Source organism: Muscardinus avellanarius, assembly GCF_963383645.1.
Source record: "Muscardinus avellanarius genome assembly, chromosome: 9".
In the NCBI taxonomy this organism is placed as follows: domain Eukaryota; kingdom Metazoa; phylum Chordata; class Mammalia; order Rodentia; family Gliridae; genus Muscardinus; species Muscardinus avellanarius.
This window is the reverse complement of record NC_137795.1, coordinates 45787169-45815048: the sequence shown is the minus strand read 5'-3', so window position 1 is coordinate 45815048 and position 27880 is coordinate 45787169. Positions and strand designations below refer to the sequence as shown.

At 47.7% G+C, this 27880-nt stretch overlaps 1 protein-coding gene across 5 annotated transcripts in view; it reads right to left on the bottom strand.

Annotated features, from left to right (window-relative positions):
* ATXN7L1 (ataxin 7 like 1) overlaps positions 1 to 27880 on the bottom strand; it is a gene marked incomplete at both ends in the record, with an annotated part of 312500 nt that overhangs the window by 184154 nt on the left and 100466 nt on the right. For all 5 annotated transcript variants that reach the window (XM_080701553.1, XM_080701552.1, XM_080701554.1 and 2 more), the window contains one exon: positions 25827 to 25931. In XM_080701553.1, the coding sequence (XP_080557679.1) occupies positions 25827 to 25931 (105 nt within the window). The remainder of the gene's footprint in view (positions 1 to 25826; positions 25932 to 27880) is intronic.

The following is a 27880-nucleotide window of genomic DNA, read 5'->3' as shown; positions in this document are numbered from 1 at the left end:
ATCAGTGATCTCTAGTCTTAGCCTCCCAAGTATTGGCATCATAGGCTTGTGCTGCCTTGCTGGGCTGGGGATATATTTTTAAGTTTTTAAGTTCATGCTAGGTTTCTCTTTCAATGCTAACCATACTGGATAGCCAGCCAGTGGCCTGTGAAAAAATCTGGCCCATGCTCAACATATCCCGCTGTGAGAAGATGTGCCATGCTTTCTCAGGACTTCTCACCGATGCTCAATGATTCACTGTAACACCATTAGGACAGCCGATTTTCCTGTGGGTGGGATCAACTTGTGACTGTGGATGCCCAGTTAATCTAGCAGCTGTGTAAATGAAAGCTGTGACCTATGGCCACAAAGGAAATCAAAGCTGTGTAGACACAGAGCAACACACTCAGCTCCTTGGCTAGGGTATGAGGCCTGCCCTGGAGTGCCATGGGTCGCCCATAGGTAACTTGGGAAGCCTTCTTAGCTTAGCAAGCCCTCTCTGTCTCCTTGGGAATAACCTGGTGCTATATATATATATATATATATATATATATATATATATGGATATATATATATCCACAACGTCTAGAGTCCACATGTGCTGTGGGGGAAACCTTGTGGGTATCTTTCAAGCTTGCAATGAGAAGGGAAGCGAAACACAGCCGCCTTTCCCATTGACTTTCTGTAATTGAGTCTTTTTAGAACAAAAAAGTCCAACCCTTATCTATTTTTAATTCAGAGATGTTTGTTGGCTTTTGCTGAGACATCGGTTTGATTAGTGGCATTCTGTGGAACTACAGACATGAGATGTTGAGCTCACAAATGGATGATTCATTCCAGGGTTCTGAAATGAGGAATGTACCTATCCACGGCACGCTGGAGCTGGGAGATTCTGAGAAAGCAGCTCCAGCATGTAAATGGGACAAGCAGTGAGAAAATTTGCTTATGGTTACAATTCCAGAGCCAGGCACCGCCCCGTGGTGCTCTCCACCCGAGAGAAGAGACAGTTCCATGGGAAACGTTTGGACACCCATCTGCTGCCTCATTCATCTACCTGTGACAGGGACCGTGCTGGAAGAAAATCAAAAGATGACAAATTGCTTCTGGTTTTCAAGGAGAGCTCTTTGGGCTGGGTATATGCCCAGGGGGAGGCAGGATTCATGCCGGAAGCCAGAGCCGCCTCCCGTCCTGAGGCCACATGTTGGAGAATGCCAATCAGCAGATGATTGCTGTCTCTTTCCACCAGTGGACTGCGAGACACGGGCTCAGAGTCTGACATGCCGTCTTCCTGGTGACGTGTGCAGCAGAGGGCAGACCTGCTCACATGCCGCAGGGACGGAGGACAGCGCGTCCATGTGACGGGGATGCAGGCAGATGACAGGGGTGGACTTTGCAGGATTCCAAAGTACAGATACGGTGCCAGTCAGTGTCTCTGGGAGGGACTGACTCACGTGGACAAGGGAAAGCAAATGTCCAGGATGCTAGCCCATGGGACCTGCTTTTGGGGATACAGACCCCTCCACTCCCAAGCTCCAGCTTCCTGGGAGGCAGGAAGGAGGGACACAGGGAAGCTTCAGTATGGCCCATCGGAGCCGGGCGTGGTGGCGCACACTTGTAATCCCAGCGTTGGGAGACCAGAGGATCGCGGTTCGCAGACAGCCTCAGCTCCTTAGTGAGGCCCCTGTAACTTAGTGAGACCCGGTTTCAAAATACAGAATAAAAAATAGGGCGGGGGGTATAGCTCAGAGGTCAAATGCCCCTGGGTTCAAAACCTAGACCCACAAAAACAAAAAACAAACAATATGGCCCATCTGAGGAAAACTTAGCTCTGCCAGCCAGTGGGCCAGTCAAGTCTGCTTGTCACCAGCTATGACCCTGCTCCTTCTTTCTCTGGAAATGACCCAGCGTTTTATGGTCAATTGATTCCATCTTCTGGAGATAAGCTTTCTCAACCTATCCCGTCTCTGTCTCCACTCTGCCACTGCTGAAATCCATATGGCCAGGCAGCTGTCTCACTGTCTCAGTGCCTGAATGCCAGGCTCTTCTAGGTGTTAGGGTCCCCTTTATTTACTATTTATTTATTTTTTATTTTTTGCCGTACTGGGAATGGAACCCAGGGGCATTTGGCCTCCGAGGTACACCTTCTATTTTTTTATTCTTTTATTTTGAAACAGAGTCTCATTAAGTTGCAGAGGGCCTCACTAAGTAGCTGAGGCTGTCCGCGAACCACGATCCTCTGGTCTTGGCCTCCTGAATGCTGGGATTACAAGCGTGCGCCACCACACCCGGCTCCTATTTTTTCTTCTTCTTCTTCTTCTTTTTTTTTTTTTTTTGGTGGTGGTACTGGGGTTCCTGGAAGCCCTTCTACCTTGGGCTACACTTCCAGACCTATTTTATATTTTTGAAACAGGGTCTCTTAAGTCAGCGCGGCTAGCTTTGAACCTGTGCGATCCTCCTGTCTCCGCCTCCCAAGCGCGGGGATTACAAGCGTGCGCCACCACGCCCGGCTTTATTCTTCATTTTGAAACAGGGTCTCACTGAGTTGCAAAGGGCCTCACTAAGTAGCCAAGGCTGTCCATGAAGCGCAATTCTCTGAGTCAGCCTTCCAAATGTTGGGATTATTTGCGTATGCCACCACGCCTGGCCTTATTTATTCTTTTTGTGTGTGTACTGGGGATTGAACATAGGGGTACTCTACCACTGAACTATGCCCCAGCCACCCCTCCCTACCTGTGCATTTTTGGGGAGGACAGGCTCTTGTTAAGTTGTTGAGGCTGGACTTGAACCTGTGAGTATTCTTTCTCAGCTTCCCAAGTACTGGGATTATAGGTGTGCACCACCGAGCCTGGTCTATTTATGGAAACTGAAGCACAGAAGGATTGGAGGACTGGCTGAAGGTCACGTAGAGAGTGTCAGGGCCAGGGTTGAGCGGTGGCAGCCAGCCCGGTTCCAGGCTCCAGCTCTTGCTAACCACACACGCCTTCAAACACATTGGCCGACCTCACCTGGGCCCTCGGGCCTTCCTCCTCCTCAAGCCCAACCCTCTGGAACCCAGAGGGTGACAGGCTGCAGTGCAGAATCCACAGCATGAAAAGACAGACAGATGCTCATCTCCAATCCCCCTATTTGTTTCTAACGTCAAACCAGACAGCCAAGGTTGCCCGTGTTTGTTTTTGTTGAACATTCCACCATGTTGCCCGAGACTGCTTCATAGATGGCATCTCTGTTCTCTCCCTCGTCGGGGCACCTGGTTCCTCCCGTCACATCTCCAGGCTCTGGCAGCGCTTCTGCTGCCAACCAGAGGTTCCCTGCCTAACCTCATTATACATTTCAGCTAAAATGCCTATTTTCCACACGGCAGCGAGACATATTTATAGCAGAGGCTCCATGCCGAGGCGTCTATAAATTTATCATTTCTAAAAATAACCTTGGAGCACAATCATCATACCCATTCCACAAGTGGGCAGACAGTGGCTGGGGGTCACACCAAGGTTACACAGCAGTCCCATGATGTCCCAGACCTCTGGAGTCACTTAGGCACAATTCTCTCGTCAGATTGCTTTCACAAAACTTCCTGTTCCACAAACTTCTCTGGGGCCTGAGGATGGGCATTATCAAGATCAAGCTGTATCTGTCAGTGCTCAGTCTCTCAGAATACTAACGAGTGGCTCTACGCTCTGGTGGCCCGGATGTTAGTGCTTAGCCTGCTGCCAAACCCGTTCTCATTAGCAGGTTTACAGGCACGAGGCACACACGGGGAGTTTTTTTTTGTGGGTACCACTCTCTCATCACCCTGGTAACGAATCGGCATGCTGATGGGATTTATTCACATGCAGAACACAACCAACTGCCTCCTGTGACTGCTGAAATGACTGTAACTTTTGTTCTGATGGAATCTTCTGGCCAGGAAATGAAAGGGTAGATCAGAACTTATAAACTGACCGAATAATCTTCCTACAGACTCGAAATCACAAGAATGTTTTTCATATAGCTAGTACAGAGAGCTTAGGAGTTCTGTGAGGGAGATGGGAGAGAGAGAGAGGATGGGTTCTTTGCACTAAGTAGGAACAGAAACTGCAAGTGTGAAACCTTTCATAAAGGTGCATCTGCCTCCCAGAGAGAACATAGTTTTTTGTTTTGTTTTGTTTTGTTTTTTGCTGGTGTGCATTTCCCCCCTGGGGTCTCTGTTCACAGCACGCACACTAGGTAGAGAGCAAGGAGTCTTGAGTTCCAGCCCCAGCTCTGCCTTTATCAGTTGGGTGACGTTAGTCACTGAATTTCTTTGAGCTCCCAAATTTGTGAAGCCGGCCACTGCCCATGCACCTCACTGAGTTCTTCTGAAAGTCAAGATGAGGGAGCTGTGAGAGGGCACCGCGTCGCTAGCGAGGTGCTGTGGAAATGTCAGCTGTTCCTAAGGGCAGATGATCAAGCTGGGAAGGCAGCAGTGGGAACAGAAGCCACGAGAGATGCTGTTATCCAGGGGACCATTTTCCAGAGAGTCGCTGCTCAGAAGCGATGCTGGGGAGTGCAACCAGGAAGAGAGACTCGGTGTCACCGCGCTGGGAAGCGGCCAGCGGCACCCTCCATCACCCTCATCCTAACACCTCACCCGAGGCTCTGCACGCTGCGGCTCTCATGAACCTAAGGCCAATCAAAGAACGCAAGGGTTCCGGTCCTTCAGGGGGGGAAAGCTCTTTGGTGGGAAAGGAGCTGGGGCTGAGGGGGGCATTTCTAGAAGCTGAGTGTAGGGTGACCAGCTGGCTCAGACTGAAGGGATCTAGAATAAGATGGCACGGCCGCTTATCTGACTGTTCTATTTACATATCGAGTTCGCCTCCTCTTAGGAGCAGAGAATAAAGTATTTGAATTAAGACAAACCTGGCAGAAGATACATACATCTCTGAGTTTTTTTTTTTTTTTTTGTTGTTGTTGTTGTTGTACCGGGGATTAACTCAGGGACATTCTACCTCTGAGCTACATCCTCAGCTCTGTTTTAAATCTTTATTTTGAAACAGGGCCTCCCTAAGTTGCCGAGGCCGACCTCGAACCTGGGATACTTTCGTTTTAGCCTCCCAAGTACTGAGATTACAGGTGTGTGCCACCATGCCTGGCTCTGAGCTTTTTTTGTTTTGGTGGGTCTGGAACCCAGGGGCATTTGGCCTCAGAGCTATAACCTCTGCCCTACTTTTTTTTTTATTCTTTATTTTGAAACAGGGTCTCACTAATTTGTAGAGGGCCTCACCAGGTAGCTGAGGGCCTCACCAGGTAGCTGAGGCTGTCCGCGAACCAAGATTCTCCGGTCTCAGCCTCCCGAATGCTGGGATTACAAGCACGCGCCACCACACCCGCTGGCTCTGAGTTTCTAAAACCTGGATCCTGAGAGATTCAGAGCTTCGTTTGTCTCTCTGCATCCCGTTTGGTCTCCATGAGTTTTAATTTTTCTTGCTGACATCTTCTCACTATCAGGAACCCAACAAAATCACACCTTCTTCAGGCATCCCATTATTGCCTCTCTGCTTTCCTGCCCCCTGCCCGTGCCTCCTGCCCACAAAAGATTCTTCTCCCTGATAGCTCTTTGGTGCTGAAGTGCAGCCATTAGCTGGACGTGTGATGGGAACGGTCACGGGGGCTTTGCATGGCCTTCACACCTTAGCACTGCCGCCTGGATGAGAGCTGGCTGGTGCACGTGGCAGGGAGACGGCAGTTGAGACCAGGCGGGAGATGTGATCAGTGTGTGTGTGTGTGTGTGTGTGTTCTCCTTTAGGAAACGTACAGCAAAAACCTGCCTGAGCTGATTCAATATTCATAGCTGGAGAGCCGGGATGGCACTTCTGTTCCGCCAAGAGCAATAGCTATTTATCATGGCAAATGACCGAAAGAGTTGTACGCACAATACTTTGCTGGGTGCTGTAAATTACGGTATACAGAAGATTAAACTTAAGCCTAATGCTACCCTTGAGCCTCAACAGCTGAGTCCTATAAACGGGTCCCCTTTAACAGGAGGGAATCTTTTTCCTGGTTACTATTTAAAAGTGTACCTCTGTTCATCTCTAACATAAATTACCAGGAAGCCCGCCTCAGCCCTGAGTGGGCCCCTTCTCAGGGCACTGACTTCCAGGAGTCACATCTGACACAGCGATGGGCCTGAGTATGGACCTCAGGAGAGTGGCAGAGGGACTGGAGTGAGAGCAGCAGGGCTTCACAGAGCGCTGCATGAACGCTCGCCTTCAGCCCGTCTCACCTGGGCTGCAGTGGGGACCCAGCGGGCCCTGCCAGACCTTAGGAGACCTTCAGAAATAGAAGAATCCTCAACCCCAAACCAGCAGTGGAGATCGTTTCTTCTGGTGTCCTTTTTTTCTTCTGCAAAGTATCAAGGAATGCTAGCCAAGAGCCGAAGCCCCAATCTTCCCAGCTAAACTCCCAGTACTTGTTCCCCAAAGTGAGGTCTGTGGACCCAACACACCAGCGCCGCCAGGGGAGGCGTTAGGAGTACAGACCCCTACTCACACTGCACCTTACCTGGGTGCCCCAGGGGGATCTCTACGCACATTCAGGCTTGAGCCGAGGGACAGGCGTGCAGAAGGTCAGCAGGGAGAAGGAGCCCCTGATGTTCCTTCTGGAAATTGTTTCAAATGACAAATCCAACTTGTGGAAATGGGCCCTGGCGCTGGACCCTAACAGAGTTCTGAGTTCTCCTTTGTTCAATCCTACTTCAGGACACTCCAAAATGAACTTGAAAGATGGATGTTTAGGAGTTGGGAATGGATGTATTACTCTGAACTTGAGAGATGCTCCCAAAGCACCTCAGGATATAAAACAGTGAATTAGTAAAAAGTTCATACCCTCTAAATTAATCAAAGAGCCTCTAATCCCACTGTGAGTCATAGGCTGAGAATGCATGGTCAGGGGTTTGGACTATGGTTTCAGCTCTTTGTTGTAAATACCAGTTGAGTTTTAGTAGGCGAAGTATGCAGGGGGTTCTGGGTTTATTGGTACTGGGGATTGAACTCAGGGACATTCTATCTCTGAGCTATACCAACAGACCTATTTTATTTTTTTATTTTGAAGCAGGGTCTCACTAAGTTGCTAGGAGCCTCGTTATATTGCTGAGGCTATACTCAAGCCTGCGGTCCTCCTGTCTCATCCTTCCAAGTACTGGGATTACAAGTATGTGCCATCATGCCCGGCTTAGATAGAACTTTATTTATTTTTGTGGTACTAGGGATGGGACTTAGGGGCATTCTGCCTCCGAGCTATATCTCCAGCCCTATTTTTTATTCTATATTTTGAAACAGGGTCTCACTGAGTTGCAGAGGGCCTCACTAAGTAGCTGAGGCTGTCTGCAAACCCAGATCCTCCTGTCTCAGCCTCCCAAATGCTGGGATTACAAGCGTGCGCCACCACACCTGGCTAGATAGAATTTTAGAAGTAAAATCTACTGTGGCCAAGCTAGAAAAAGGAAAAACAGTTTAAGAGGGTACAGAAAAATTTTCTACTCTAATGGGAGGCAGGATAAAAGAGCAAAGCAGCCAGGAGTGGTGGCGCACGCTTGTAATCCCCCGCGCTTGGGAGGCAGAGACAGGAGGATCACGCAGGTTTGAAGCCAGCCACGCACGCTGGCTTAGGAGACCCTGTTTCCAAATAAAAATGTAAAAATAGGTCTGGGAGTGTAGCCCGGAGGTAGAAGGGCTTCCAGAAACCCCAGTACCACACACACACACACAAAAAGAGCAAAGCAAACAAATAGCAAGGTAAATAAATATAAATGAAGTCCACATATCAAGTAATCACAGTAAATATAAATGAATAAAACTATAAAAGGCATTATATGATTTTTTAAAAAGAAAAGCCAGCTATATACTGCTTTCAAGAGAGACACCTGAAACAAAATGACACAGAAAAGTTGGAAATAAAAGACCAGAGATGATGAGGCAAATACATATTGACCAAAAGAATATTGGGTAGCGATGTTAATCAGATAAATATAGAACCTAAAGCAAAGCATTAATAGGCAGGAAGATGCCGCCTGTCAAACTTTAATGCACCAAAACGCACAGTCTCAATTGCAGAGCAAAGCTGTCAGAGTTATGAGAGAGACCAGTATCTTACAACCATCACTGGAGATTTAAAACTCTGCCCAGAAATAACAGAACAAGCAGGCAAAAATGGTGAGAATATGCAAGACTTGAACAAACATTAAGAAATATATGGAAACCCACGAGGGAGGGAGGGAGGAGGGAGGGACAGAGAGATAGATAGATAGATAGATAGATAGATAGATAGATAGATGGTGGTATTACATAACGGACCATACACTAACTAGTCACAAAGGAAGTATCATGTTATAAAATGGATCACATATCTAACATTCTCTGACCACCATAAATTGCACTAGAAATAAAACAATAGCACGGCCACCCCCTCACCACCCTTTATATTTGAAAACTGAAACCACACACCTAAATGAACACTTGGCAGTGGTGTGATTTTATTCTGTGTGGCCTGGTTGCTATGGGGCCAGGTCAATTTACATGACATTTATCAGGAGTATCACAAGAAACAGGAAGCGCTCAGACCATTACAGCTCCATTATTTTGTACTCTGAACTAAACTCTACCCAAAGGGAAGGTGAAGTCGCTAACTCCCAGAAGAAAAGAAGCAGAGCGCGTGGGTTCATTAGACTGGCCGAGCCTGAAGCACTAGAAGTCGCTCTTGGCACCTTCCTCACCCGGTTCTATGCATTGTCCCAATCTCTTCCCACTTGCTGATGCTGGCTGCTTGAGCAGACTGTCCTCCAGGTGCTTCTGGCACCCGGGGAAAGATGCTATTCAACTGATGTGCAGTCTTCCTGTTAGTGGCATCCTGGACTCAAGAAAATATTATAGCTAACAGTTGGTATGGGGCCTTTTGTTTGCTCTTCCCCAAGAATTTCCGACAGATGAGTGGGGGAAGCCACGTGGGAGACACGTGAGAAGCATACAGGGCCACCTGCACCTCAGGAGAAGAGAGTTCTCCCCAAGAACTCACCAAGCAAAATCAAAACCAGGTGGATGGCTCCTCCCCAGCCTGTGCTGCCGTGCAGTACAATACCAGGGCCAGCTATACGGTGAGTCAAAAATCAAGGAGAAAACCTAGGGCTAAAACCCAGGGCTGGGGGTTGCTCATTGGCGGAGTACTTGCCCAGCACACCTGAGGTCTGGGTTCAGTCTCTGGCACTACACACACGTGCACTCATGCACACAAACCCAAGCTCGATCCCGAGCCAACACAGGATCATGTTAATATTGATCGAACTGCACTGATGACAGGTCTGCAAGTATCATGGGCACCTGGGGAGGGAGAGAGGAGTGGAATATGAAAAGCAAGGGCCATAGCACTTTATTTTAATTTAATTTTATTTTTTGCGGGTCTGGGGATGGAAACTATTTTTTTTTCTTTATTTTGAAACAAGATCTCACTAAGTTGCAGTGGGCCTTACTAAAGAGCTGAGGCTGTACACAAACTGTGATCCTCTGGTCTCAGCCTCCTGAACACTGGGATTACAAGCATGAGCCACCTGTGCACTGGGCACCACAGAGGTCAGAATGGTCCAGGGGTTTCTTGGCTTGCAAACGTTACACGCCACAGAGTAGGGAAGCTCTCTGGGGCACTCCTCCTCCTCCCAGTCCCCCTCTGCACTACCACCATTGGCATCATGGTTGTATCCAGGTGTGGTTGGTACACACCTGAAATCCCAGTACTTGGGAGGCTGAGACAGGAGAGGAGGATGGCAGGTCTGGGGTCAGCCTCAGCACCTTAGGGAGACCCCATTTCAAAATAAAAAATAAAATAGGATAGGGAGTGTGGCTCAGGGATAGAATGTCCCTGGGTTCCACCCCAGCACCAAAAGGGAGTGGTAGTGGAGGTTGTAAAGGCTGGAGGTTCCTTACCGCCAAACACTAGCAGCCCAGCAGTGGGTGTCCAACAGGGGCAGGTGGGCTGAGAAGGTGGTAGAATTTGAACAGAATTACTGCCCAGTCCCTGCTTCCATAAATGCCTGGTAAACCTGACTCATATGTACTTAGAAGTAGTGGCACCACAGAGTTGACAGTAAAGCGGGTCACTAAATGAGGGGTCAGGCAGAGCCCCTGTCAATGTTACCCTCACACTAACGGGTTTGTTGGAGTGTCGTTAAGAAGGTTGCCTGGTGTGAGAAAGTACTTGCTTAAGGAGGTCACAAATGGGGTGGGGCAGCCACCCACAGAGGCAGCAGAGAACCGACAACCACGGCCGGGGATGCACACCCAGCAATGCTTGTCTTAGAAAACTGCACCTCTGAAGAGAGATCGAGAACTTGAAGAAATAATTCAGGGCCAGAAAAGCAAAGTACCTATGATGTTAATAAACAAACAAATAAATAATAGTGCTTGTTAAGGGAGGGAAAAAACCCTACCTTAAGACACAATATGTAGTTCCAGTGTTGTAAAACAAAGATTATAGCTGCTTTCTCGGGGGAAAAAAAATATGGTTCATTCCATGTGAAGTGAGATTCATGGGTGAAATTGTTGACTTCCTCTTTCATCATTTTGCCCCTCAATCTGCATTTCCCCTGGGCCTATCTATTGCCTCTGTTTTTCCTACAGAGCATAACCAATGGGCACTGGTTTTCTAGGAAGAGTGGCCAGAAGGTTCATGACTGTGAAGTTCAGTGCTGCCTGTGTTCCAGGCCGCCATTCCCTGGGAGATGCACCGTGAAACAGCACTCTCTTCTGGGGGAAGCATAGGAAACCCTGCCACAGGACTGTACCCCAATGAAAAGAAACACTTTGATATTAGAAATGAGAGGGCAGCCTGGTGTGGTGGCACATGCTTGTAATCCCAGCATTTGGGAGGCTGAGACTGGAGGATCATGGTTCAAGGACAGCCTCAGCTACTTAGTGAGGCTCTTTGCAACTCAGTGAGACCTGGTTTCAAAATAAAGAATAATAAAAAAAAAATAGGGCTGGGGGTAACTTGGAGGTAGAATGACCTTGGCTTCCATCCCCAGTATCGAAAAAAAAAAAAAAAGTAATAAGAAGTCTTGGAAGCTTCTTCAAAGACCTGCTCACACTGAAGCAAGCTGCATGCAGGTTTCTGGAGGTAGATCTTCGTGCCCTCCGCAAAGGAAAACCAGGACAGTGGAGTGTTGAGTTGAGATGGTGCGAGGGTCCAGCATCAGGGTGTGAGGTGATAATCATGTATAAGCTAAACCACCTTTGAAAGCCCGTCTGCTCATAAAGTACAGAGCAGAAGGTGTGGGGATGGCAGATGGTCTTGTAGGCAAGTTTGGTAGGCCAGTTTCTCCTCCAGGTTTGGGGAAGACCTTTGTTTCTCTGTTCAGATACCAGATGAAAGAGTGAGCTGTGGCTGGGGCCGTATCATTTGGACAAAAGTGCATTATTATTATTGTTGTTGTTATTGTTGCCCAGTGCACATAGATGAATTTAGTTAAGAAAGATGCAACTCCAATGTGAAAAAGATATGTTTCTGTTTTTTGGCTGCAAGAACTCTTGGCGCTTTCATACTCTAGTAACTGCTATGCTATTACCCAGGAGGGGCTCGGCACCCTCTGCCAGGGGTGTGCATCCACCCAGCTTTTGCTGAGATCTTCCAGAGAAGGAACATTGGGAGACAGTGCTCTACCCATTGCACAGGGTGGGGAGATTCCAAAATGACATTTGCATCAGTGCTGGCAACATTTTTTACTCGGGTTTAAATAAAGCAATGACTGCTATCTGAATTCTCCTTGGCTGACACAGCTCTGAGGAATGGATTGTGCAGCCTGCAAGCCAGGATGTGCCAGCCATGAGTCAGAAGCTGGAGGTCATGTTGCAGCCAGAGCCCTCCAGAAATCAGCTGTGCTCAGGGACCAAGGCACCCGCGCACCCCACCAGCCATGCTCCAAGGAGCCAGATCCTCCAAATGAACATACTCGTTACCTGTGGCTGCTCCTGTAGACAGGACTGGCAAACCAATCTCCCTTCCTTGCTGGCTTCTTCCCATCTTTTCTTTTCTCTAAGATCCATCCATCCATCCATCCATCCATCCATCCATCCATCCATCCAAAAAAGTATATTTTGAAAAAGGGTCTCACTGAGTTGCAAAGGGCCTTACTAAGTAGATGAGGCTGTCTGTGAACTGTGATCCTCCTGTCTCAGCCTCCCAAATGCTGGGATTACAAGCATGCGCCATCATGCCCAGCTTTAACTCAGGGATTCTAATGGTGAACATCATAGAATGTTGCTGGTACCCCAAAACTCTTAGTCTGGTGTGTGTGTGTGTGTGTGTGTGTGTGTGTGTGTGTGTGTGTGTAAGAGCGAGAGCGAGAGAGAGAGAGAGAGAGAGAGAGAGAGAGAGAAAGAGAGAAGTAGATATGCATTTTTGATAGCTATCATATCTGCTAATGTCAATGAAATAGAAGGTGCCAAAAGCAGTTGAATTTAGGATCAGAGGAGTCCGTCCTTTTGCCTGTCTGTCCACCTGTTCATCCTAAACACTTGTGGGTGTCTGTGGGAAGTCAGGAAGTGTGGTCCATGCTGGGACTCAGGGATGCAGAGAGCAAGTCCAGGTCCTCAGCAGCTCCAGGCATTCCTGTCGCTCAGTAATTCTACTCCAGGACATAGGGATGTGGTTTAGGGCACAGGGTGGCAGAGGGGCCAGCTCAGACAAACACAGATCAAACACTTACTGTGCTGCTGGCATAAAAGAACAAAGTCACCTGCACTTGGAAAACAATCCCCAGGTACAACTAAAACAACGACTGTCAAAGTCAGCAGCAACCTTCCGGTGGCCAATCTAATGACCTCCTCCCTTTCTTTTCTCATCCAGCATCTTGTGCTCGACATGGCCTCGAGAACACATACCTTTCTCTTGGTTTCCACAACAGCATCCTCTGAGGCTTTGCCTGCTAAATCACCAGCCACGCCCCCTCAACTCAAAACAAATGTTGGATCCTCCTCAATCCAATCCAACCCAAACCAATCCAACCCAATCCATCAGTAAATCTGGTCAGCTGTTTTCCAACTTGATCTGAGGTTTGCCTCTTCTCTCTACCCTCACCGATACGCCATAATTGGCTGTCTCCAACCAGGTATTTCCCAGGATGCATTGCCAGAAGAATTTTTTTTTTTTTGGCATATTGGGGATTGAAGCCAGGGCATTCTAATTTTGAGCTACACCCCTACTCCTATTTTTCTTTATTCTTTATTTTGAAATAGAGTCTCATTAAGTTTCGAAGGGCCTAAGAAGTTGAGACTATTCCAAAACCTGTGATCCTCCTGTCTCAGCCTCCCAAGTACTGGGATTACAAGTATATGCCACCATGCCTGGCTAGAAGGAACTTTGAAAAACACCAACCAGATTATGTCTTTCCCTTATTCAAAGCCCTACAGGCTTATCCCACCACACGCAGAATAAAACACAAGCTCCTGACTCTGGCCACCGGACTGTGCTGTGGTCCTTGGCCACCACTCTGAAGGCCTCTGACCTGCTTTGCCTGTCCATGTTCTTGTTGGGTTCTCTGCTGGCAGGGACCTTTCATACCAGCTCTTGTGTATTTATGTTGTTTAACATGTCTGAACATAAACTTTGAAAGGGCCAGGACCTGCTCCGTCTTGTTCACCACTGTATCTTCAGTCCTACAATAATGCCTGAAATATAGTAGGCGCTTCATAAACCTTCACCTTCCATGAAATAGGCTTTGATGAGATTATGCATAGGCCTTTCTAAATTAAAGATAAAGATGAATTTAATAATCCTAAGGTTATGAAGATCCATTGACGTGTGTGTGTGTGTGTGTGTGTGTGTGTGTGTGTGTGTGTGTTGCTGGGGATTGAACCCAGGGGCATTCTACCTCTGAGCTATGTCCCAGCCCTATTTTATTTTATTTTTTATGGTAATGGGGATGAACTCAGGGACTTTCTACCTCCAGGCTACATTTTTTTTTTTTTTGAAATAGGATCTCACTAAGTTGCTGAGAGCCTCACTAAGCTGTTGAGGCTGGCTTTGTTTTTTTTTTTTTTTGTTTTTTTGTTTTTTGCTGGTTCTGGGGTTCCTGGAAGCCCTTCTACCTCCGGGCTACACTCCCAGACCTATTTTTACATTTTCATTTTGGAAATAGGGTCTCCTAAGCCAGCGCACGCGGCTGGCTTCGAACCTGCGCGATCCTCCTGTCTCTGCCTCCCAAGCGTGGGGATTACAAGCGTGCGCCACCACGCCCGGCTTGAGGCTGGCTTTGAACCTGCGATCCTTCTGTCTCAGCTTCCCAAGTATTGAGATTATAAGCATGTGTCACCACACCTGGCTCGTATTTTATTTTTTATTTGGAAACAGGGTCTTGCTAGGTTGCTGCAAGTCTCCCTAAGTTGCTTAGGCTGTCCTCAAAACTGTGATCCTCCGGTATCAGCCTCTCAATTTCTGGGATTACAGGAACACACTGCCATGCCTGGCTCTGTTAATCCACTTTTAAATTTGAGCAAACCATTACATCTGCCATAGTTTATTTGCAACATTTCTACTCAGCTCATGGAAATAGGCAAAAAGGGAATTTTATTGAACATGGAGGAAATTACCTACTGTTTGCGAGTCTCATGGATCTGCTTATTTGTTGGAGATAAGAAACTGCAGGCAGACCATGCAGGAAGACACCTGTGGTATCCATGTCACCTCTTTTTTTTCTTTTTCTTGCAGTACCACATCACCTCTTCTATAAGCATCCCTTTTTACTCTCTAATACTTAAAAGTCTATTCAAATACATTCATGGGCTATGCGTGGTGACGCATGCTTGTAATCCCCGTGCTTGGGAGGCTGAGACAGTAGGATCGCACAGGTTCAAAGCCAGCCGTGCTGGCTTAAGAGACCCTGTTTCCAAATAAAAATACAAAATAGGCCTGGGAGTGTAGCCCGGAGATAGAAGGGTTCCATCCCCAGTACCACCAAAACAAACCAAAATAAACCCAAACAAAAGAAATATATTCATGATCACTAATTTATTCCTCCCTTTCCTCAAAACTGTGTCTATGTTTTTCACCCATGTAAATAAGCAGACACGATCAGTGTTGTAGATCAGAAAGATGTGAAAGAGAAATGAAGCACCTGTCATTTCTCCAGCATCCTCTAGGGGATGAAACCGAGCTTCCTGCATCAAAATGTAGCTGTGGTGTTGCAGGGAATTTGAAATCCCAAGCCTCCAAGCAAGTGAGTGGTGGATGGTTCTGTCTCCTCCTCCTCCTCCTCCTCCTCATCATCATCATCATCATTATTGTACTGGGATTGAACCCAGGAGCATTCTGCCTCCGAGCTACACCCCCAACCCCCTCTATTTTTTCGGTACTAGGGATGGAACCCAGGAGGCATTCTATCTTCAAGCTACACCCCCAACTCTTTTTCTTTCTTTCTTTCTTTCTTTCTTTCTTTCTTTCTTTCTTTCTTCCTTCCTTCCTTCCTTCCTTCCTTCCTTCCTTCCTTCCTTTCTTTTTCTTTTTTCTTTTTTGGTCCTGGGGATGGAACCCAGGGTCATTCTACCACCAAGCTACACCCCCAGCTCTATTTTTTTATTCTTTATTTTGAAACAGGGTCTCACTGAGTTGCAAAGGGCCTCACAAAGTAGCTGAGGTTGTCCGTGAACTGCCCTATTTTTCATTCTTTATTTTAAAATAAGGTCTCACTAAATTGCAGAGGGCCTCACTAAGTAGCTGAGGTTGTCCACAACCTGCAATCCTCCTGTCTCAGCCTCCCAAGTACTGGGATTATAAGCGTGCATCACCACACCTGGCTCACTTCTCTTGATCTTGAACAAATTTCTTTTTTGTGAAAAAAAAAAAAAAAGAATTGGTGATTGAACCCAGGGGCAATGTACATCCAACATTCAACCCCAGCCCTTTATATTTTTATTTTCTGTAACCCTGGGATTTGAACCCAGGGGCATTCTATCTCTGAGCTACATACTCAGCCCTATTTTGTTTTTTTATTTAGAAACTGTCTTGCTAAGCTGATGCAACCCTCACTTAGTTGCTGAAGTGGGGTATGAACCTGTGATCTTCCTGTCTCAGCCTCCCAAGTACTAGGATTACAGGCATAAACCCTAGCCCCCAGCTTGAACAAATTTCTTAGAAACTTTAAGTCTTCCTTGGTTGTGAGATAAAGACTACACAACCATAGCACCTTAGGGTGATGTAAGAAGTAAATAATACATAAAAATTCTTAGCATACAGTAGGTACTCCATAGCATGTTAGCTTAGTTGTTATTGTGTTTATGTTCTCTAACTAGAGTGAAAAGAAAAGTCAGGGCCTGGACCAGGTCAAAATGCTATGTTCTTGATCCAGTACTGATTCTAATTTGAGCAGTAGCAAGTTCAAAATATAAAATTTTGAAGTAGAGAAAAACATCTGGGGCTGTATTGTAGCTTAGTGGTGGAGTGTTTGCCCAGCAGGTACAGGGACCTGGGTTAGATGTCTGGCACCGCCAAAAAACTTCCCACAATTTTAGATTCTTTTCACTGCAGTGCTTGGTTTAAGGTGCAATCAGTTGCTAATGGGTCCTTTGCTTCTTTCCTATTTCTCTAAGATGTATTGTAGCTGCACTTCACCAGAAACCATGGGGGGGAAACCAAAACAAAGAACACTGTTGTTTCTGATCATCAAGAGCCCCAAAGATACATCAATACCAGGAGCTAATTCTGAATTAGGAATACATTGACCAAATTAAAGTTTAAAAAACCCTAACAATATAAGTTTTCCCAGATCCACAGGCTTTTGCCAAGGCTTATTAATCAGTGCTGTCAGACTTGACAAAGACTATATTTGATCAGACCAATTTGCTTTAGCTATTACACTTCTCTGGTGTAAAAAAAAAAAGAGCTAGTTTTGTAAAAGACAACTAACAAAAATAACAATAAATATTTCATCTCAAAAAACAAACCCTACTTAACTGGCATAAGCCCCTAAGCCCTGTGATGCGGCATCATCACCTCTGAAGGATAGTCCTGGCAGGCTGGTTAGCTGGTGATAGTGCCCCTGATGCCCTGGGAAGTCCGGGAGCACTGACACCGGCAGGGACTAGCTTCCTCTAGGGCTCAGAAGCACAAATAGTTTGTCACTTCCTCAACCAGAGGTCACCTGGAGGTAGATAAGAACAGTTGGGGCAGCCTTGGGGCCTCGTTAATTTGGCTCTCCTGTACAGCACCGTAGGGTGGGCTGCTGCTGGTACCCAACCAGTACTGGCATCTGGATGTACACAGGAGGAGGAAGGTACCAGCCAGGACATGCCAGGCCCCACTCCAGGAGCGAGCCATCGCCACTCATTTATTTTGCTGCTCAGCCTCTCTGCTATAGCTCACAGTTCATTAAATTCTACTGCATCACCATCAACATGCAAAACAGCTACTTGAAGGGCATTCAAAAATATAATCAGAAGAGGGAGTGAAAAACCCTCGCTGAGGAAGAGGGAGAAAATGGAATGCTCTCTTGTCTGTTGAATGGCATCTCAGTTCCCTGGTTCTACACCATTTTTAAAAAAACTGCAATGACATCCAAGGATTATCTCTGTCTGATGGGTGGGGTGTGGGGCTGTGTGGTTCTCTGCTTAAGAGATGAGAGGCAAACGTTGTTGAAAAATTCTGTAAGATCTGGATAATATCTTTTGCCTTTAAGATTTATTTTATTTGTTTATTTTTGGTACTAGAGATTGAACCCAGGAATATTCTTCTTCTGAGTTACACCCATCTGCTCTATTTTATTTTATTAGGTACTGGGAACTGAACCCAGGGATATTCTACCTTTGAGTTGCACCCCCAGCTTTATTTTATTTTATTTTATTTTATTTTATTTTATTTTATTTTATTTTGTACTGGGGATTGAACCCAGGAGCATTCTATCTCTGAGATGTGCCCCTAGCTTTATTTTATCCATCCATCCATCCTTCCTCCCTCCCTCCCTCTTTCTTTCTCTCCCTCTTTCTTTCTCTCTCTCCCTTTCTTTCTGTCTGTCTGTCTGTCTGTCTGTCTGTCTGTCTGTCTGTCTAGGGATAGAAACCAGGGGCATTCGACCTCCAAGCCCTATTTTTTATTTTATTTTTTATTTTGAAACAGGGTTTCACTAAGTTGCGGAGGGCCTCACTAAGTAGGTGAGGCTCTCCGAGAACTGCGATTCTCCAGTCTCAGCCTCCCAAATGCTGGGATTACAAGCGTGTGCCACCATGCCCGGCTTAGTCTTTATTTTAAAACAGGGTCTTACTAAGTTGCCGAGGTTGGCCTGGAGCCTGCTATCTTCCTGTCTCAGCATCCCAAGTACTGGATTACAGGTGTGTAGCATCACACCTGGCACTAAAAGAATTTTGATTGCAACTTTATGGCCTTCTGTAAGATGGTTTGCTTTACACTTCTGTACATACCTGTGATGGGGAAATGACCTGATGACCAGCTCCGAGCAAGGTGAAACAGCCAACTTCCTATATATGGCTGTGATTCCACAGTTAGTTCTGGGTGTTGTGTGAGTGCATGCCTTTTACTTCAGGAAGAGAGCTGACGTCCAAAAAAGCACGGAATGTAATATGACAAATGGGGTGTGTTATATTCTATATATTGAGTGGTTCTCAAATGAGGGGCGTCTTGTCCCCTACGGGATACTGGTAATACCTGACGATGTTTTTATATTTTTAATTTTTTTGGTGGTTCTGGGGTTCCTGGAAACCCTTCTACCTCCGGGCTACACTCCCAGACCTATTTTTTTTATATTTTTATTTGGAGACAGCGTCTCTTAAGCCAGCAAGGCTGGCTTCGAACCTGCGCGATCCTCCTGTCTCCACCTCTCAAGCGCGGGGATTACAAGCTTGCGCCACCACGCCCGGCCTGAAGACGTTTTTAATTGCCAAGATTTTTATTTTATTTTATTTTGTGGTACTGGGGGTGGAACCCACGGGCATTCTACCTCCAAGCTATACCCCAGCCCTATTTTTTATTCTTTTTTTTTTGTGTGTATGGTACTAGGAACGGAAACCACGGGCATTCTATCTCCGAACTATATACCAAGCCCTATTTTTTTTATTCTTTATTCTGAAACAGGGTCTCACTGAGTTGCAAAGGGCCTCACTAAGTAGCTGAGGCTGTCCGTGAACCACAATCCTCTTGTCTCAGCCTCTCAAATGCTGAGATTACAAGCGTGCGCCGCCATGCCCAGCTCAGTTGCCAAGGTTTGGAGTAGGGAGCTGGGGACGTGGCTCAGTGGTACAGTGTTCATCTCTCATGTGTGAGGTCCTGGGCTTGATCCCTGGCACTGCACATAAATATTTACATAAATGAAAACAAATAGAGATTAGGGACAGGGTGGTGACTGCTATTTGTATCTAGTAGGTAGTAGGCAAAGAACCTGCTCAGATCCTCTGGTAATACATAGGAAGGGCCCCATGGCAAAGAAGTGTATGGGCCAAAATCTCAGCAGAGCCCCTGTTGAGAAACCTGGCTTTACAGGAGTTAGTTATGTAAATCTATCAGAAAAGAAAGAAAAAAGCCATATTTCTTTCAATTAAGGTAAATGGTACAACTTCATAAATGCTCAACCCAATTCTAAAACTCCAACTTGGATCTACCTGTTACATTTTCTTTAATTACAACATTCTGAGTTGATTAAAAGTGCACAGTTACTGGGTATAATAACGTGGTTCTCCCTCCCGAGAGCTCTTCCTCCCCTTGATTTGCCTTCCGTGAGGACCTGTGCACACAAATGTATCCTTTTGGGAGACCCAGCCACGACCCTCTGGGCGGAGGGTAGGACCCATTCTACAATGACACAGAAGGGAGATTGACAAATGTGCCCCTCTCACTCACCGTCACAGAGAAAACCCTTTGGACAAGATTATAATTTGAATCTCTGAAGCTTATCCCTTCGTGAATGAGAGCATAATGTTTCCTTAAAGCGAATCTTGTTCTATCACAGTGCTTTCCATACACAATCAAGTTCCTTTAATCATCATGAAGACCTTCTGAGATAAATCAGTATTCTGTTTTAAGAATAAAGAAATGAAAGCACAGAGAGGCAAATTAACCCATCCAAGGTCACACAGCCCATGGGGTAGAGTTGGAATTTGAATCTGAGCAGAGGATCCTGGAGGGGCTGCACTCAGCCTGCAGGCCCTCCCTCCCTGTCCTATCAGTGCCACACTATCGAGCCCCACCTCAGGAGGGACAACCTGGGATGGGCAGAGATGCCTGCTGAACGGAATCGGGATCCCCAAAGGGAAGCTTTGTGTTTCTGTTTCTTCATTTCTACAACTTTTCTAGCTTTAACAACCCACCTAAGGAAATTTAGAGACAAAAGGATCCCTGGAAATCCAAGATCTTCTTGTTAGAGGTTTGAAGAGCATGCAGAGGCCATTGGCACAGACTAGGGAAGCCAACACGGTCGGGGGGGGGGGCAGAAAGCATGGCTCCCATAGGGCCTCCATCCCCGTGCCATGCTAAGGGCTTCCAAGCAGTGCCTGTGCCCACTTGCTGTGTCTGGGACACCGGCTTGGCACTGGCTCGGGAACAGAAGGATGACGGGCAGTCCTGGGAGGGGGCTTCACAGCACCCCAAACTGCACGATGGCAGAGCCAGGCGGCCCATGGCAGGGAAGCCAGACAGACACCTGGGCTTCACAGCATTTCCAGAGAAGTGGACAGTGGGACCGACGAGGATCCAAACCAGTATTTGTAATGTCAGACCCTGGGGGCTCCTGGCACATGTCATCACACGCAGGCCGACAGGTCTTGCCTCCAAGAGTGGGGCTAGCTAAGGATGGATGGCATGGGAATTGGGTAAGGGCTAACTGGCCTGTATGTCTCCACCATCTTGTATGCCATTAAGATGTATGACTACAATGCACCAATAATAATAAAAAAAAAGAAACACAACTAAGGGTACCCTAAAAAAAAATAAAGATGGATCACAGGTGACAGTGCCCTCACTGCCCTCAGCGCACATCTCCTGTGACCGGCGAGGAACAAAGACCGGGAGCACCTGACTCAATGGGTTCTCCTATTTTTTATGAGACACTCTCAACTTCATAAAAAATAGCCACATTTTATTGACAGTAAGAGCTGCCCTTTCTCTATTTCCTTACCCGGTGCCAGAACATTATTCATACTTTTTCCTCTGGGCAGCTCTACAGGGACTGGCGTCTCGTTCTGTAGACGAGGACAAGGGGGCCGGGAAAAGTCGTGTGATGGGCCCCACGCCACACCACTTGCCAGCGTTAGTCAGGATTCTGACTTGGGTCTGTTTGAATCTAAAATTCGTGATTACATCTTATTTTTCACCCTGCTACTGTGACATTGTGATATAAGAATAAGAAGAAGAAGAAAAAACATCTGGTCTCCATCTCCAGAGCTTGGCACAGAGCTGCTAAACCCTTGTGATTTTCTGAGTGGTGGGTGAAGGAGGCTTCTTTTGTGGTATTTGATTTTAGTCCCCATTTTCCTGACCCAGAGCTTCTAGAACTCCTGGAATCTCTAGAGTGTCTTTTAAATGTCAGCAAGATGATTGGTCCATCTGTTTTGGGATGAGGGGCATGCTAGAAAGGCTAAGAAATGACTAGAAGACTAGAACCCTCAGTCCCTCTCAATGGGGGCTGGAGCCCGAGGTTCGCAGCAGTATTTAGTGGCCAGTGTTTTGATCAGCCTACATAATGGAACAAAACCTCCCTCAATGAGCATTCGGAGAGACCCCGTGTTGGCCAAGACAGCCACAGGTGTGGGGGCTCCCGGGGCTCGGTACCCTCCTGGGCCTTACCCTCCGTGTCTCTGGCTATTCGTCTGTATCCTTTATGACAAACCAGTAAACACCAGGGAAATGTTGCCCTGAGTTCTGTGAATCATGACAGCAAAATGTTGAACTTGAGGACAGGTTTGTGAGATAGGTTCCTGATTTATATCCGAGTCGGACGAAAGGGCGGGTAACCTGCAGACTCACAACTCGTGATCGGCCTCGGACGCAAAACAGTTTTGTGGGGCTGAGCCTTTAACCTGTGGGGTCTGTGCTGACTCTTGGTAGTTAGTGTCAGAACTGAATTAAATTGTAGGACCCCTGACTGGTGTCTGCAGAGAACTGCTTGGTATGGAAAGTCTACAACAGTTGGTATTAGAGTATTCAGTAAGAAAGTGGTTTCCTTTAACCCTGAATTTCCAGAGTCCTCACAGCTGACAACACACACACACACACACACACACACACACACACACACACACACACACACACAATTTTTTTTCTTCAGTTTAGCTTGGCCCAGTATGCCAAGATTGTGAATGTGGCCCCATACCCAGAGTGAATTCATTTTCTGGAGCTGAGGATACAAAAAAGAAAGAGGATATTCCTGGTACTGAAAGCAGACACGGCCCACAGATAACTGCAGAAGGTGGTGAGCAGCCCAGGAGGCTGGAGCTCTGTGGGTATTAAGAAGGGAGGCTCCCATCAAGCCGGGACAAGCTGGAAAGTGCCATTGAGGAGAGGGCACGAGGAAGTAAGCGCAGGCCCCGCATCAGCCTGCTGCCCGCGACCCCAGGAGGCAGGCAGGGCGCCCATGTGCTAGGTGAGCAGACGGAGTGGAGAGAGCTGAGGTGGCCCGCTCAAGGTCACACGGTGAGCGGCCAAGTCCTTCGACTCCACAGCCTGTCGCCGGCTTGGAGTCGCCAGCCGACACCAAGTGAGGTTCTATGGAGCTCGGTAGTGGGACATCGGGGAGGCCAGCGCAAGGCTCGAGCTCCTGCTCCCACCCCCAGCTCAGCCTTCCTCAGGTATTTATAGATTGGGGTTCCATGCCAGAGTCGGCGAGAGACAATGGTCAAGCCGGCCCTTCCCTGGCTGGTGCAAAGCTGCTGCATATGCCCAGCTTTGAGACCCCCCAAGCCCCTGCTTGCTCAGCTTCAGGATGGACTCACTACCTCAGCTTCAGGATGGACTCACTACCTCGCAGGGCTGCAGAGGGATTTACATGCTCAGAGCTATGGCACTTAGCACAGTGACTTTCTTAATAAAACATGAGTGGTAATCCAAGGTAAAACAGCAAAAACAGAAACAGCTGTGGACTGCACGCCTGCGCCCTCTACCCTTGCCCCGCATTCATATACTGAAATCCTAGCCCCCCATGGGTGGAGGCAGGGCCTTGGAAAGGTAATTACTTTGTGAGGGCAAATTACTACTGCCTTTATAAAAGGGGCCCCAGAGAGCTCTCCTGCCGCCACTCGAGGCTACAACAAATAGCTGGCCATGTACGACCCACAGGAGGCCCTGGCCAGAGCTTCTTCATGCTGGTGCTTCAAGCTCAGACTTCCAGTCTCCAGAACTGTGAGGGTAACTTTTTGTCATTTAGCAGTATCCCAGGTTAGAGTATTGCTGTAGCAGCTTGAACTAAGACAATCATGAAATTATTGGAGAAATTCTTAGGGGAACTAAAAAATTACTCCCCCAAAGCCTCACCAAGGTTCTGGGCTCTGCCTTGCGTTCTCCGGTCCTGAAGATATAGGTCGTGGATAAAACACGGGCCCTGATAAGTGTGTGTGTATTACTAGGACACACACCTGGCAGATGAGAGGCTGCGAGCTTCACTTTGCTGAGTTGTGGCTGGGTCCCTGCTGCCGCTGGGCGGCTGGCTCAGCAAGAAGCTCAATGGAGAACAGGCATCCAGTGATGAGGTCAGTAACCCCAAAGCCCCAAATTAATTTGCTACCACGACTCAGAGCAGGGGGCCATAATGCCGCAGCTGAGGTGAGGTTCTTGCACCAAAAGCCTAGGGCAGAGGGAGGTAGGTTCATCGGCCATGTCAAGAGCTGGAGGCTCCTCTGCTGGTGACATGGGGCCTTGCCCTGAGGCAGATTCGGCAGGGCAGTGGCTCCTGATCTTATTCAGCTTCCTTCCGTCAAAGACTGCTGGAACACTAAGCACCAGGTGAAGCTGTGCATGGTTTAGGACAGACCACAAGCTCCCCAGGGCCGGGACTCTGTCTAGCCTGGCAGCACTGCCCTGTGGACGAGGGAAGGGAGGGACGGAGTGAGGATGGCGGTGTTCAGGATGGGCTTGCCGCTGCACACGCACGAGGCACACAGAAGCAGCGGTCACGGAGCTTCCACGGTCGTTCACCCAGTTGCTGTCGGGTGGGATCTTCTCACCAGGGCTTTGCTTTTACATCTACCTGTCACCTCTGCCGGTGGCGCCTGCGACGGGCCTTGCACAGTGCCCTTTGCAGAGGTCTGACCTTTTCTCTCTTCCAGGAGGAAGAGGGCAGGAAGGACGACTCATGCCAGCCGCAGGCCTGCTCCTTTCCCACTCAGAAATGAGAATGTTAGAGCTGGGCGTGCCCACAGGAGCCACCTTCTTAGGGAAGAGACATTCACCGCGCAGTGGAGGCCGGGGCTGCACTCCGCCTCTCACCAGAGCTCCAGGCCCTTTGTACAACACTTTTTTTTTTTTTTTTTTGTACTAAGGATTGAACACTGGAGTGTTCTACCTCTGAGCTACACTCTAGTCCTTTTTTATTTTGAAACAGGGTCTAAGTAGCCAAGGCTGTCCTCAAACCTCCGAACCTCCTGTTTCACCCTTCCAAGTACTGGGATTACAGGTGTACATTCCCATGCCCAGCGTGTACATTTTCTAGGGCTCTTTCTGTGCCTTGTCAGAGTCTGGGGGTAACAGAAGTGCCCCTCAAGCCTGAGTTCTCTTGCTATTACAAACACAAAGTATACCTATACACAAATACATATTTTATATGTATGTAGATATGTATGAATATACCCATATTCATAGATGCTACTAGTATATACATAAACTATTCTATAGTCCCAAACATATTTATTTACTTTACTTTATGCCTATTTATTACAGTGTGGTGGTACCTAAAGGGGAAAGTCAGAAATACAGAGTATGAAAAAGAAGAAATGTGTGTAACTTGCAAAAGCCCATTTGATATTATAATTACTTTGATTTTTTTTCAGGTATGATATTGAGTGTGCTTTGCCACCATAACACTAAAGCAGGATATTCAGGCTTTATGTCCATCAAACGAGACTAAGGATTAAATAAAAAGATTGGGAAACAGTTGTCTGGACTTTGAGTATATGACAGCTTTTGAAATCGGCCGGCCCAACTTCCTGTTAAAGGTAAGGAAACTTCCACCCAGTGAGATTAAGTGACTTCTTGTGTACTGAACTCTGAGGGGCATGGCCAGACGGATCCTATCTGTTAGGTCCACGGCATCTGTACCAAATGGAATCCGTGCTGACCGACAGAATAAACTTACTATACAAAAGATATTAGGATACAGAGAGAAAGCGAGTTCCCAAACCCACTTGGGTTTCTTTCTCTGTCTCCTTTCCTTACCAAGGGGAATTCTTGGAGAAGGACCAGTGGACTCTTAGTTTTACCTGTATACCAATTTCTGGAGGCAAATCCAGGGCCCAGGCAACTGGGCTGCCTTTGGCTCTAGCCCCCTCTGTGTAAGTTTGGGGAGCCTTTCACTAGTCCCACTTTTGGGGGAGCAAGTGTCAGTCTGCAGGGGTGATCCCTCAAGTCAGGTTCTCCCTTTCCATGGTTGCTTGCAGAGGCTGCCAGATGGGGCAGGTGGTTCCAGTCTAGCCCCATCTACCCAGACAAGTTGTAGGTTTTCTCTCATTTGTTCTGATAGGACCAAGCATTTCAGCAGGAGGACTATAGCTCTAAAACACCCTGCGGGCCAAGGCAGCAGCCCCAGGCGTGTTTACCCACAGGCTCGGGTGAAGACAGACACTGGGCCACCCAGCTGGGGCCCAGGGCAGGCGACGGAGCGGGAGCAGCACCCGGTGCACGGCCAGGCGCAGGAGTCCACTTACCGCAGTGCAACTGGAAAACCTGTGGCTTGACGAGCTGGTTACAGGCACCGCACACCACGAGGTAGAAGTCGTCATGTGCTGGGTAATGGCCGAATAAGTGCATATCTGTGGGGAGAGCAAAACAGTGGCTTTTGAAAAAGCAATGAAGTCTCTGGAGATATATAGTTTCCTCTTAGAATCTCTTTCAGGATGGGTTTTCAGGCAAGACACGCATAAAGGCAATCATCTTCACTAAAGGTGACACAGCTTGGGACGGTGCCTCCCCCCCAACCCGCGGAGACACAAATCCCTCAAAGAATCCACCTCATGTCAGCCCTGGACACCAGCGCCTTGGCTGATGTGGACGTGGTATCAGGGGCCGCCCAGAGGTACCTGCTGTGGGTAGGACTCTGTCGGGAGACAGAACCCAAGTGTGAGCTGGGACCCACTGGGGTGCTTCAATTCATGACTGGGGGCCTCCCCTAGGCCTAGTCCTATTTCAGCAGCAGTCCCTCAAGTGAGTGAGGGGAAACGCGGCTGGAGCTAGAAAAAGGGGTCCTTTTGGCCTCAGCAGTCCCTAGAATTTCCTTTTCACACGGGGGTGATGCCCAGGCCAAAGGAGCCCCCCTTTTTTCTTGTGATGCTGGTGATTGAACCCAGGGCCACTCTACCTCCTAACTACACTTCCAACCCTGTTTTATTTTTAATTTTCAAACAGCGGTTCACTAAGTTGCTGAGGCTGGCCTCGAGCTTTTGATGGGATTACAGGTGTGCACCACCGTGCCCTGCCAGAGGAATCCTTCGAACGCCTGGCTGTTCATTGTCATCGCGATCCGTTATTCACTGGGTACACATTTACTGAGAGCTGAGGGTGCTAGGTGTCTGTGAGGTCTAAGGAAAACCGAGGAACAAGAATGAGTCCCTGTTCCCCTGGAACTTACGGTGGCAGAAGGAGAACAGGGACCACAAAATCATACCAGGTCCTGTCGTAGTGGTGCTCAGTGCTAAGGAGATGTGTGCAGTCCCCTGTGTGTGGCAGGTGGGCCTAGCCTGGTCCCAGGTGTTAGAGCAGGCTCCCCCGGGTGGGGAGAGGCAGGTCAGTGGAGACCTCAGGATGGGAGGGGTTACAGAAATCCCTGGGGGTGGGCTTCTAAGTTTAAGCCCAGGAGGGAGGTTCTGAACCTCAGAGAAGCACTGGTCTCCTAATGGGGCAAAACAAGGGAAGAAGAGAGGGGGTACAGCTGGTGAGGGCCCAGAAACTAGAGATGTGTAGTCCAAGGTGGGGATTTCAAATCTGGTTTTAAGAACAATGAATGGGGAACCACCGAGGTATTTTTAAGCTAGAAGTGACAAGATCAGATAGATACTGTTAAAAGATCAGTGCTGTGGCAGCTACCAGAGAGACATGAATGCACACATCCACACAAAAACCTGTACAGGAACGTTCACATTGCCTTATTCATAACAGCCAGTAAGTGGAAACAATCCAAATGCCCATCAAGTGATAGGGGATAAAGAAAACATGTCACAGCCACGACAGAGTGCGCTTACTCCTTCACAAGAAGGAATGAAGTACTGACAAATGGAAGAACCCTGAAAATCTCATTTAGTGAAAGGAGTCGGATACAAAGGCCACATATGGTGTGTTTCCATACACAAAAAATGTGCAGAACGGGCAACTCTGCACAGACAAAAAGCCAGCCAGTGCATGCCTTGGGCTGGGAGGCCTGGGGTGACTGGGTGATGGCTAAAGGCTGAGAAGTCTATTTGGGGGGGTGATAAAATGTTCTAAGATTGAGGGTGGTAATGGCCGCACAACTATGAATACACCAAAAACCACTGCATTGCCCACTTTAAATGGGAAAATTGGGTGGTATATAAATTATATCTCAATAAAGCTGTCCCAGGAAAGAAGGCTGGTTCTAAGGAAGCCCATGGCCACATCTCCTTGCCCACTGCTGTGGGGTCAGCGCACTGAGCGCCCTCTGCCTGCCTCTTTCCAGCTCACTGGCTCCCACGAGCCGCCGAGGCTCTGAGACCTCACAGGGCTGATGGAGCATGAATGGAACGTGCAC